Below are 13,745 nucleotides of genomic sequence, written 5' to 3'. Positions count from 1 at the left end.
CGGGTGGTGGCGAGCATAGGCGCAGTTTACTGTTTCTGGCCCGTGGCGGTTCATGCCTGCGATGTTAATCTGATCTGAGGCAGGGTATCGCTACCGGTGCCTCTGCTCTCTGGGGATCGTTTACTCTGCGGCTTGTCTACTTCCGTCAGCTGTGGGGACACTTTATGATACATTGTTCTGGTCCCGGGGATGCAGGCTACAGCATTGGGTAGCCCGCTGGACCTGTATACGACCGTTAGGTGTTCGCCCGCTACATTGGCTGATTGCAATTTGCACCCGACATCGCGGTACACCATTTTGCTTGTTACAACTGGACTTTTACAATTTCAAGCAATTCATTCAAAAATGGCGGGTTGCTGGCCTCCTTTAAAATGGCCTTACTACTCTTATCCCAATCGTCTTCTTTGCTTGGAACCACGTGTCGTTGCTCCATAGCGCTGCACCTCGTGGTTTGGACACCATCTTTTCCCTGTCCATGATGTCGACTGCCACGATTTTCTTTCCCAGGGGATTCTGCCACTGAAGCTGGGAAGGCGCCCTCAGATCCAATCTCCCTCCCCAGGAGTCCTGCCACTGAAACTGGGAAGGTGCATTTGGGTCGCCTCGGCCGGTCATCGCCACGCAGTCGTGATGAGTGGTCTGTGCCTCGGGGGCTGCGCGGATCTGCTCTCCGGTGCTTGGTCCAACCAAAGGCGGGGGCTTGCTCTACCTCTGAGCACGGGGAATGTCGATCGCTGGAAGGATGACATCTTCCCAGTTCCAATAAATCTTCCCCATCCATCTTCTTTCAAGTAGCATTGGTCCATCACCTGAAACAATCCACAATGGTAAATTGTGCACCGCGCCATCATGGGATACACTTACATCCGCACTACCAGCAACTGATATCAGTTCCTTGGTGTAGGTGCGCAGCTTTGCCTGAACCGGGACCAGCTTGGGTCGTTTAGCTTGATTGTTCCATAGCCTCTCAAAGGCTTCCTGGCTCATTACTGACTGACTCACCCCCGTGGCCACTTCCATGAAGACTGGAAAACCATTTATCTCAACTTCCATTATCACTGGAGGACAATCTGTGGTGCAGGTATATACTCCATACACCTCGTCCTGGGACTGAGCTGCCTCGCTAGCCATCTCCTCGTAATCCGCGCTGGATTCACAGCCATCTGCTGACTTCTCTTCCACATGGTAAGTCACATTCGCTGGCCCTTTGTGCTGCAGCCTTTGCACACACAGTCTCTGAACCGACACTGATGAGCCCTGTGATTAGCTCCGCAACGCCAGCATGGTGCTACTCGACTTACGTTTGCACCCCTCGGCTGACTCTGAGTTAAAGGACTCGGGGGCCTGTCCACTCTGCCATGGGCAGATTCACGTTCTGCCTGTGAAAGGCGCCATTCTATTTACAGTACTTGCCGGGTTTGAGTCCTGAGAGTGAATCATCTGCTTGGAGCTGCAGCTTGAGGTCATGAACGCCTGGCTGATACTGATGGCCTTCTGCAAGGTGACGGTGGTTTCGGCAGACAGCATCATGTGAAAAAGGGCCTCATGACCAATACCAATTACGAAGACGTCCCGCAACACATCGGAGAGGGATGCGCCAAATTCACGCGGTCCTGCTAGCCTCCTGAGGTTGGCAGCATACTTTGCGATTTCCTGGCCCTCGGCACGGCGGTGTGTATAAAATCGATGCCTGGCCATGAGGATGCTTTCCTTCGGTTTGAGTTGGTCCCAAATTAGCACTTTCAGCTCCTCGTATGACTTGGTCGTTGTTGTCTCTGGTGCAAGCAAGTCCCTGACGAGGCCGTAGACCATGGGCCCACAACTGATCAACAGGATAGCTCTGCGCTTATCTGCCAGTGTGGCCAGATCATCACCTACCAGGTCGTTTGCTACGAAATATTGGTCGAGCCGCTCCATAAAGGCTTCCCAATCTTCACTCTCTGAGAACTTTTCTAATGCACCAACGTTAGTCATTTTTGCGTGAAAGTTTGTAACCTCGTCGCCAGTTGTTATGTCTTTAATACTCTTATGAATGACTCCACGAGGTCTAGTATTGTACTTGAGCTGTTGTGACCTTAGTCCCATTTATTGTAACTCCAGAGTGAGCACAAGCATGGTGGTCAGCCTTTTATACTGGGCCCTGCACACCTATGCAGATGACCCTCAGGTCTCCCACCACAGTGCCCTCTGGTGGCACACCTTATGTGATTATACAGTTAGTATACATGGTCTACATACATGACACAAGCAGATGTTTTCAAAATTATGAAAAGTTTTGAGATGGTAAACAGTAAAAGGTGGTTTCCACTGGTTGTTAAATTGGCAACAAGGGGTATAGACTGAGAATTAGTTGGAGAACAAAGGCGGAAGTTACAAGAAATTAGTTCAGACAAAAGGCTTGTAAAACATGGAATGCTTTAAGACCAAAATAAGAGCTTTAACTGAGAAGATTTTGTATGGCAGAAGAGAAGATCATGGATGGGGGGGAGAGGAGAGGGGATTGGAAGGGGGAGAGGAGAGGGGCTGGAATGGTGGAGAGGTAAAGGGGATCGAAAGGGGGAGAGGAGAGGATGTTTCCCCCTGGCTGGGGAGTCTAGAACCAGTGGTCACAATCTCAAAATAAGGGGATGGCCATTGAGGACTGAGATGAGGAGAAACCTTTTCACTCAGAGGGTGGTGAATCTTTGGAATTCTCTACCTCAAAGGGCTGTGGAGGCTCAGTCTTTGAGTAGATTCAAGATAGAGAGCGATAGATTTTTGAATATTAAAGGAGTTAAGGGGTATGGCGAGCGGGCAGGGAAGTGGAGATGAGGTAGAAGATCAGTCATGATCTTATTGAATGGCGGAGCAGGCTTGAGGGGCAGAATGGCCTGCTCCTGCTCCTATTTCTTATGTTCTTACGAAAATGATTCGGGCGTCTCGCTAGTGCAATCGGGTGGGTGGTGCAATGACTTCACTCTTGTCATGTATCCTACATGGTTACTGCTTGTACTATTACAAGGTGTGCCACTAGAGGGCACTGCAGTGGGAGACTTGTAGGTTCCCTGTACAGGTGTGCCAGGCCTAGTATAAAAGGCAGACCACCATGTGTGATCCCCTGGAGTTACATTAAATGGACTAAGGTCACTACAGTTCTAGTACAACTCATTGTCTCGTGGAGTCATTGTTAGAACATCTGAAGACATAACGACTCTCTGTTTGTCCAATGGACACTTGAAACTCATCCCCATTAACTTTTGTTTGTTCCTATGTGGGACTACACCTTGCACCACCCTTTACACATCAACAATGATTGGATCACGTGAGAACAGGTCTTGCAGGATACTGAGATTAGTGCATAACACAACGAATCCTAAAGAGGAAGTTTTTTAAATGTTTATACTGTGGTGCAGTTGTACTCGAGGGATGCCAACTTTGGTTGAATATATTCTTAGAGGTTCCATCACGTGATCTTCCGCCTCCAACCGCTCAGCCCAGTTAAACAGACGATTCCCACTGATGATTAATCTCCCGGTTGCTCGCAGCAAATTAATCTTTAATTCCTGGAGATTCCAGGACAGTCCTGGAGGGTTGGCAACCCGATTGTTCTCATCTTTGTTTACAAACCCCTTGACTCTAACTCTCTTCATACCATTGCAATCTCCTCCAGTCCTAAGGGTCAACACATGCCTTTTACTCTTCCAAATCTGGCCTAGTTTGCATCTCACCCTCCCTCTGCTCCATCTTCACTAGCAAAGCCTTCAGCCATCTTGCTTCCACACTCAAACTCCCTGCTTAGATTCATCTGCCTTTTTATATCTCTCTCCACCCTTAAAACCTTCTGAAAACCTAACACTTTGCCCATGACTTCTGTCACAACAACAACTTATATTTATAGCACCTTTAACATAGTAAAACATCCCAAGGCACTTCACAGGAGCGTTACCAAACAAAATTTGACACCAAGCCACGTAAGGAGATATTAGAGTAGATGACCAAAAGCTTGGTCAAAAAGGTAGGTTTTAAGGAGCGTCTTAAATGAGGAAAGAGAGGTAGAGAGCAGAAATGTTTAGGGAGGGAATTCCAGAGTTTAGGGCCATGGCAACTGAAGGCACGGCCACCAATGCCGGAGTGATTAAAATCAGGGATGCTCAAGAGACCAGAATTGGAGGAGCGCAGATATCTCAAAGGATTGTGGGCCTGGAGGAGATTACAGAGCGAGGGAGGGGTGAGGCCATGGAGGGATTTGAAAACAAGAATGAGAATTTTTAAACTGAGGTGTTGCTTAACAGGGAGCCAATGTAGGTCAGCGAACACAGAGGTGATGGGTCAACAGGACTTGGTGACAGTTAGGACACAGGCAGCAGAGTTTTGGATGACCTCAAACTTATGGAGGGTAGAAATTGGGAGGCCAGGAAGGAGTGCGTTGGAATAGTCAAGTCTAGAGATAATAAAAGCATGAATGAGGGTTTCAGCAGCAGATGAGCTGAGGCCGGGGTGAAGTCGAGCGATGTTATGGAGGTGGAAATAGGCAGTCTTAGTGATGGCGCAGATATGTGGTCGGAATCTTATCTCAGGGTCAAATATGACAGCATGGTTGCGAACAGTCTGGTTCGGCCTCAGACCCTCAGACAGTTGCCAGGGAGAGGGATGGAGTTGGTGGCTAGGGAGCGGAGTTTGTGGTGGAGACCGATATTTAGTTGGAGGAGATTTCTGCTCATCCAGTACTGGATGTCGGACAAACAGTCTGACAATTTAGACCATGGAGGGGTTGAAAAAGGTGACGGTGAGGTAGAGCTGGTTGTTGTCAGTCACATGTGGAAACTGACACTGTGTTTTTGGATGATGTTGCCAAGGAGCAACATGTAGATGAGAAATAGGAGGAGGCCAAGGATAGATCCTTGGGGGGCACCAGAGATAATAGTGCAGGAGCAGGAAGAGAAGCCATTGCAGATGATGTTCTGGCTATGACTGGATGGATAAGAATGGAACCAGGCAAGAGCAGTTCCACCCAGCTGGACAAAGGTGGAGAGGCATTGGAGGAAGATGGTGTGGTCAACCGTATCAAAGGCTGCAGACAGGTCAAGAAGGATAAAGAAGGATAGTTTACCATTGTTACAGTCACATAGGATGAAATTTGTGATAAGCGCTGTTTCGGTACAGTGGCAGGGCGGAAACTTGATTGGAGGGATACAAACATGGAGTTCCAGGAAAAGTGGGCATGGATTTGGGAGGTGACAGCATGTTTAAGGACTTTGGAGAGGAAAAGGGATGTTGGAGATGTGACAGTAGTTGCAAGGACAGGAGGGAAAGGGTTGTATTTTTGAGGGGAGGGGTGATGACGGCAGATTTGAAGGAGAGGGGAACAGTACCTGAGGGGAGGGAACTGTTAATAATATCAGCTAAAATGGGAGCCAGGAAGGGAAGTTGAGTGATCAGCAGTTTAGTAAGAATAGGGTCAAGGGAGTTGGAGCGGGTCTCATGGATAAGATGAGCTTGGAGAGGGATTGAGGGGAGATAGGAGAGAAACTAGAGAAAGATGTGAGTTCAAGGTAAGAGCAGGAGGTAACCTTAGAGGAGGTTTGGCCCAGTGGGCCAGGGAAAGGGAGGCAGCTGATCAGATGGTCTCAATCTTAGTGACAAAGAAGTCCATGAGCTCCTTGCACTTGTTGTTGGAGGTGATGGTGAAGGAGAAAGGGGAGAGGGGTTTAAGAAGGTTTTCAGTAGACAAAAGAAGCTGAGGGTTATCTTTACATTCCAGGATGATCCTGGAACAGAGCAATTTTGGCGGACGAGATGTTCAATAATACGGATGCTCAGCATCTATTTTTGCCTGTGTGAAGTGGCATGGGAGATGTCACTACATCAAAGACACTACTAAAGCACATCATGTTATTATCGTGCATTTGATCATATGTAAATTGTGGGGCAATAACATGAGTGAGACAGAACTAAAGCAGCCGTGCCAATTTAGCAAAACGTTGCAAGCAGCACGTAAAGCACGATCTCAACCTCGCAAAATAAATGATTAGAAGATTGTTGTTTAAACATTCATCAAGGACCAGGAACTAGTTGAAAGACTTAAGGATATAAACAGAAGATAATTTGTTGGCTTAAAATAAGTAGAAACATTGTGTGACTTTCCTGATGCCAGGACAATAGGAACCTGACACACGAGAAGGAACAGCATATTCATTTAGCTAAATATTCTCAAGAAAAGGATCTTGAAACACAAAGGGATCACTTGACAACCCCTCAGTGCAGGACCCACGTAGGCCTGTGGGCCAGAATTCCAAATGTAGAACAGCAACATCATTTGTAGGCAAGGTAGCAATGTGCCCAAACTGGGACCCAAGTCATTACCATTGGTTACTGCACCAAATTCATAATGTTACGGCCTTGAGATCACACTAGGTGAACATTAAATTCGCTTATTGTCTGCATCAACGAAGCATTAACTTGTTTACTTCAAATGGGTTAATGCCCCCATTAGAATAATTGACAAAGGGATTTTATATGAACGCATTAGGTGGATTATATTTGTGTACCATAATTCTAAGGCCAATATTGTACATGAAGATATAATGAAGCCATTTGTAATACACCAGTCAATCTCCCGCAATGTTGCAGATGGGGGGGGAGGGGGCAAAGGGGGGTCATTTTTGCTTTGGCCAAGAGTGTAAAACAGGTGATATCAATTTGGCTGATTGACTTTGATTGAAATGGAAATTGGGAGTGATCTATTTAATCGGGAATGGCTGAATCAACATCACACATTTTAAGCTATTACCCAAAAGTCAAAATTACCCCCCGGACAGTCAAAGTCTTCGGGTGAAGTGGGGTTAGAGGGCGGAGAATAATTGGCCCAGGGCACACGGACGTAATTCTGTCATTTTTATGATTTACTACGTTAAAGGTGCTATATAAGTTGTAAGTTATAATATATAGATCTTATGTTATTTTTAGTTAATAGCAAAACTTACGACAGTTTGAGAAGCAGAGAAATAATGTTGATCAGAGTATAGGAGAATCTCTGACCTACAGGCTATGTAGCTGGAATATATGTACCAGGGTCACAGGGAGCTGAGTGTGTTTTACCGTTAAGGCGAGAGTTTGAGGCCCAGAAGAGGCATGGGCCCAGGGGCAGTACGAGCCAGCCCACACTGCGATATGTGTGCGCGCTGGGTCCGTGCAGCAGAGCTAGTCTCCAGTCGTCCTGGTTAACCCTTGCCACCGGATAAAGGCCTAGCTTTGTCAAGCCCGTGTGGTGGCTGGTGTGCAACGGTCACCACATGTTAAAAAAATCCACGCACAGGCATCTTCCACCCTTCAGAATGTAGTTCAACATCTGGAATATTAGGTCCTTCATTGAAACACCTGTGAACTCATCCCTTTTCGACGTGGAAGCAAGTCATCCTCATTTCGAAGGACCGCTTATAATGATGATGATAATAAATAGAGGCTACAGCACCACCATTGACAGGAATTACAGTGGGATAAGCTTGCATAGGTAGTTCTATTATAAATGTGGAAAGAGAAATTTAAAATATAGTTGACACAAAAGTGTGTGCGAAATACAACAAGGAGTAAGGTTTTGTAGACAGGAAGTGTATGTAAGATTTTTTAATATATAAATATTGCTAAAGGTATCAAAGGATTAAAGACTATTTATACTAGGTTAGAAATCAGGTATAAGTCCACCAGAGTATGCGGGATCAATAGGGGCATGCCTAATCTGGATGGGGACAGAAATGCCACTACAGGTACATCTCTGGCAGTCACCTGTCCCAGGTGGCTGGAAATTTCACCAATATATACCAGCAACATCTACCACTGGGGGGGGAGGGGGGCTGCTCAGACCCACTCCTGACCTCAGTCATGTCTCCCTCAGCCTCCTGTTGTAAAGGAACCAATCAAGAACTTCTCTTTTTTAAGTTCCCTTTCTTCAAGGGTCCTGATCATGGATGCCACTGTTGAGCCCAGCTTCAGTATTTGGGGGCCAGTATGCCTCAGTTCACTTGGTGTAATGGCCTCCAGGGCTACTCCACATCTCCAGTGAGCCAGTTAAGTAGAAACTCATGGCATAGGAAGACGCCACTGCCTTGCTGCCATTTGTCTTGTAAGGGGCAGGCAGAACTTCTGGGTTTTACAAGGCAAGTTGGAATCTCCCAGAAGAGATGGAGAACCAGAGCAACCTGATCTCCAGCATTTTCCACGGGGTTTTGCGTTCTCCCATCAGTAGACCAGTGGAACCCCTTATGGAAAGCACTAATTTCTTTATTAAAACAACTGAGTACATTTTATATGGGTTGGAATTACATGCCAGTTACAGTTTCAGCATATAAGAAATATATTGTACGCTTTACGATTTTACTAACAGAACAAACACTCCGAAAATACAATAAACGTATTAATGAAACTGTTTATCAGTGGTCCAGGGTGCTGAAAAGCAACCTGACAACTGTGATGGTAGGAAATATAATAAAAAGGGATTGGTGGTGAAGACATTTGCTTCTCATGTCTTACTTCAGTGCGCAAGAGTAGGCTAGAGAGATTGCTTCTCCCTAAGTGTGCTCAGTGTGATATATTCCTTACAGCATCACAAACACACTGACTTCCCAAGAGGCTGTTAACACAGGAACTTGTCAGGTGACCTGTCACCTGATGCTTTATTCTTGGAAACAGCAATGGCTGCATTACCACAGTAGTCCGCTAGGTGGAGTAATAGTCCATAAGGTGGAACTATATTACACTCAGTTTGAACAATACAAGGAGATAAGATGTTTCAATTAGCAGCACTACTCTAGTGAAGCTCAAGTAAATTTGCACTTGACCTCCACTGGCTCTCTGTCCCCACAACATGTCAAATTACCAACCAGTACCGTTATCTCCAAATCCCTCCAAGGCTTTGGCCACCATAGCTCTGAAGTGGCCGTGCAACCATCTGCTCCATTGATTCTGCCATCCTGTGCATCCATCACTTGTTTCACCTCCGCTATTGGCAGAACTTTCAGCCTTCCCGACCTTACTCAATGGAATACCTTCCCGAAACTCCTCTGCCTCTAAGCCTCTTAAACTTTCAGAGCCTTCTCAAAACTTAGCTCTTGACTCAGCTTTTGGTCACCTTTCCCAAGTCTTCCACAATCACTTAGCTTCCATTCCTTTCTTCCTCAAAGAAATGTCTTGTTTTTTTTAATGTTTAAAGGAACTATATAATCCAAATTCCTGTTGCTTATTATTTTGGTGATTTTTTAAAAACTATTTCCATCCGTTGTCTGTCATTCAACAACTACTAACAATACTGTGCATTTCTTTTTTATGAGCTAAAATACAAAGGACAACAAAAAAATTAGAATGCGCAAATATATTGTAGTTAAAATACATGAGTGCGTGGATTGAGTTGATGCATTGCAGGACAGTGCAATCTTAAACACATAAATAGTTTATTAGGAATCGGAGATTATGCATTCTGTCACTAGAGTAAAATAATGGCTTAATGATAAAGTTTCCACAAAGGGAGACCAAGGCAGAATGACTCCCCGCCCCCAGAGGGCGATATCCCACAGATAGATGTGAAACTTTTTTAAAAACTCACTGAAGACTATTTTTGCTTCCAAGATTGTGATGTTCAACTTAAGTGAGTCATTAAAATGAGACATTAATCATATCTTGTTTTTCCTAACAGGAATCCTAACTTGAAGACACTCTTGGCCATTGGAGGATTTAATCCAAAAAGGTAATGTCTAGCACAGGTGTAAGCAGGCAATGCACTGTATGCAAATGTGTACATTGTTCACATGGTCCAAGAAATCACTTAATTACTGACCAGGAGAGTCCGTAATCACCAGATCTCCCAAACGATCAACTTGTGATTTGTTTTTGTAGCGGAGTCTGTTTTGGTTCCTGCTATCATGTCTCACGCTCCTTGTTCCAATTGGACAGCGGTGTTGGAAAGGAACGGGAGTAAGAGAGCGGAGTTTGAAGTTTTAGGCTGGGAATTTACTCAGAGCTGCCACCACCCTACCTGCTGAAACTCCGGCAAAAGTGTGACGAAGTTCCCGTTTACGAATATAAAGGGAGATTCCACCGGATGTTTGACGGTGGGAGAAGCTCTGTGGAAATTCCCAGCCATAGTGAGTGGGCCTGAATCACATTGGTGCAACTCGCAGTGGAAGAAAGATTTTGAGCAGCATAATTGAACAGGCTTTCGCTGTACGTCAATATATAAATGTACAATTGATATGCAAAACTGAAATGTACTTCCTTTTAATCTGTCACATTAAATGTGCACTAATTTTGTAAAGCATTAATTCATATTGAGAGTTTACATTTCATTTATATTCACTAATGGATTTCATATACCCGGCAATGTAATACTTAGGTAAATTAAATACATCACCCGAGGTCATAAAAGGTTGGATCAGTATTAAATGTTCTCATTCTCTGCACATCAACACCCACTGATGACTCAATGCAATCACTCGGAATATACTTTGCAATAGGCCAGACTTTTAATACACACTTTTTTCTGCTGCCTTTATTAAACACTATAAGACTGAATCATTAAATCAAACACATTTAATCACCTGCAGTAAAGGTATCCAAGAAAGAATGAAAGACTTGGATTGATCTAGCACCTTTCACGAACACCAGACTGTCTCAAAGCGCTTTACAGCCAATGAAGTACTTTTGAAGTGTATGGAGGAAACGCAGCAGCCAATATGCGCACAGCAAGCTGCCACAAACAGCAATGTGTGCTAATGACCAGATAACCTGGTTTTGTTATGTTGATTGAGGGATAAATATTGGCCAGGACACTGGGGATAACTGCCCTGCTCCTCTTCAAAGTAGTGCCATGGGATCTTTTCCGCCTACCTGAGAGAGCAGACGGGGCCTCGGTTTAACGTCTCATTTGAAAGACGGCACCTCCGACATTGCAGTGGAAGTTCCCTGAGCACTGCACTGGAGTGTCAGCCTAGATTTTTGTGCTCAAGTCCCTGGAGTAAGTCCCTGAACCCACAACCTTCTGACTCAGAGGCGAGAGTGCGACCCACTGAGTCACACTAAAAGTATTTTACATGAAGATTGGGTTGAACTTGGGTCAGTAATGGTTGGTCTGATGTTCAGTCTTCAAGAGACTTCTTCTACCTCACTTAAATGGTGCGAGAAAGTCTAGTTCATTGGGAACTCTTGAAATCCCAAGATTTGTAGCAGAAAGACATTGAAGCCATGGTATTCTTTGTAGCTTCAAACATAAATGAAATAAAAAATACTATTCTGCCCTTTGTTATCATAAAAGTAAAGTCCCTCTTACAAATTCAGATATGGCATTGATGCCTTCTTGGGTTCAGTGATGTCAGTTGCTCCTGTAAGCTATCCGAGTGTCTTACATCTATAGGAATTGAATCGCTGCCCTATACCTACGTATGCAACAGTGTGACCCGGAGGTGTAACTTGTGATTTGCAGCATATATTTATGTCTTTCCTACTTCCGTCTCTATAAAGGCAGACTGAGCAAACACTTGTAATGAGACTTGTTATGAATCATTAAGCTGCGTTATTTCACAGTGAATAAACAAACAGAGCAGCAGTTATAAAGAGATTCACTTATTTTGATCAAGGCAACTTGCCTTTGCGTAATAACACAAAATAATAAATGCGCTGTGCTCCCCCACATCAGTGAGTCTTCATACTTTGGCTTCCACCCACTCTCAACTGCCACTCTGCCCCAACAACTTCCAGTATCAAAATCCCGGCTATCAGTATCTGTGCCTGTCTGTTTTATCTCTCAATAGTCATAGCCAGAAAGGGGTCAAAGACCTTACAACAGAATTGCTTATTGTTTAAGTCATTGGGAAAAGCAATAATTATCTTAACTACCATGTAACCTTTTTTTTAAACTTGTGAGAATACCCTTTGCTTTTAATAATCAAACATTAAAGAGGATGCATTTTCTTTTTCCAAATCGTTTCTGTGGAAAAGTGGTAAAAAATAAATGCTGAAATGTGATAATCCTTGACAAAGAAAGATATTAGAACAATAAATGTATTTGGCTTGTAAGAAAATTCAAATTTGACAACCAAGTTTATGATTTGCAGTCTTTGAAACATGCAATATCTCTAAGCAATAGACATACAGAGAAATAAACTATATTACTCGTTTTTCATCTGAGTAGAGACACAACTTTTGTCGATCCTTTCGATTCTGAATTGTTACGGATAGCTCAAGCTCTTTATAGGCCTTTAGTCATGCACACTATCCTTGCTGATTCAATATGGCATGACAAGTGTTATTGTGAACAAGCCCCCCAGAAATTAGAGAGTTCCGACAAACTTCCAGATGGTCAATCTGTTTATCATCTAAACACGTAACTAATCATTCTGAGCTCATTGTCCCTTTTTCTTATCTCAAGACTGTCTTGGCTATCTTGTTTCACAAAGAGGCAACAAAAAAAGTCAACATGCACCAATCTCACATCCTGCACTTTCAACAGAAGCTAAATAGCATATTCAGCTAAATTGTACCCTGACATGTTAAACCCGAACGCATCCTGGAAATTAACAACTTTAACCATTTCATTATTTCTAGCTACAGTACAAATCCACAAGCCATTTATAACTAAAAATAATGCAAAAACTTTAATCAGATGAGATTAAGCCAAATCCTAACCCTACGTATATAGGTGTACATGACTAGGGTATCTTACAGGCTTGAAAGTAGGAATATGGGTCTCTTGAACCCCAACCTTGTATCAGCGTGGTTACACCTCTGGCCTGTTTACCAACAGTGGAACAGTACATGGACAATGAGTTGCCTTCTTGTTCCCTATGCATGTTAGATATAACTGTCAGGAGTTTCCTTGCGGTTTCCGCCAAAGTTACAGCAGCCAATCAGGAGAACCCCCGAAGAAATTCCTGGTTAAGATGTAATAGGTGTAAAATTGTAGCATTGTATACTACCACAATTAGTGACCTTATGGCCCAGCACATCCCTTGCTCCTCAAGCTGAGACACCAACCCTGGCTCAATGCGAAGTATAGAATGGTATGCCAGGAGCAGCATACCTTAGAATGAGGTACCAACCTAATGGAGCTATAACACAAAGCTACCAAAAGCAGCAGGCTATACACAGAGCTAAGCTGTCCCACAACCAGCTGATCCTCTCGAGCCTGACCACATCCAGTTTAGAATGGTAGTGGACTATCAGGAAACTAAAGAGAGGAGGCTCCATAAACATCCCCATCCTTTGGTGGGGCCCAGCACGAGAGCAAGAGATTAACTCAAGTGTTTGCAAGCATCTTCAGCTAAAAGTGCTGAGTGCCCATTCCTACTCAGCCTGATCCTCAAGTCTCCGATATCACAAATGCGAGTGTCCAGCTATTTCCGTGATATTAAGAAGCAGCTGAGTGCACTGGACACAGCGATGGCAATGGGATCTTAGAACACACCAGCTGAAGACCTGCACACCAATCCAAGCAGTTCCAGTACAGCTATGAGACTGGCATCTACTCAATAATGTAGAAGAATGTCAAGGTATGTCTGATCCATGAAAAACAGGATAAATCTAATCCGACCAATTATCACCTGTATTAGCCTTTAGTTAATCATCAGCAAAGTGATGGAAGAGTCATCATTAGTGATGCCTGCTTACCAATGGCCTGCTCACCCGATGCTCCAGACCTAAGCACAGCTTTAATACAGACATGGAATCAAGAGCTAAATGCTGGATGAGAGGTGTGAATATCTGTCTTTTACATCAAGACGACA

General features: G+C 44.2%; 1 protein-coding gene across 1 annotated transcript in view; it reads left to right on the top strand.

Moving 5' to 3' along the window:
* LOC139227907 (acidic mammalian chitinase-like) overlaps nt 1–13,745 on the top strand; it is a 62,655-nt gene that overhangs the window by 10,522 nt on the left and 38,388 nt on the right. Inside the window, exon 4 of the mRNA XM_070859049.1 lies at nt 9,665–9,715. Within this exon, the coding sequence (XP_070715150.1) occupies nt 9,665–9,715 (51 nt within the window). The remainder of the gene's footprint in view (nt 1–9,664; nt 9,716–13,745) is intronic.

The sequence above is a fragment of the Pristiophorus japonicus genome, chromosome 17 (genome assembly GCF_044704955.1).
Source record: "Pristiophorus japonicus isolate sPriJap1 chromosome 17, sPriJap1.hap1, whole genome shotgun sequence".
Lineage (NCBI taxonomy): Eukaryota > Metazoa > Chordata > Chondrichthyes > Pristiophoridae > Pristiophorus > Pristiophorus japonicus.
The sequence above is the reverse complement of the archived record's forward strand: the minus strand, read 5'-3'. Positions and strand labels throughout refer to the sequence as shown.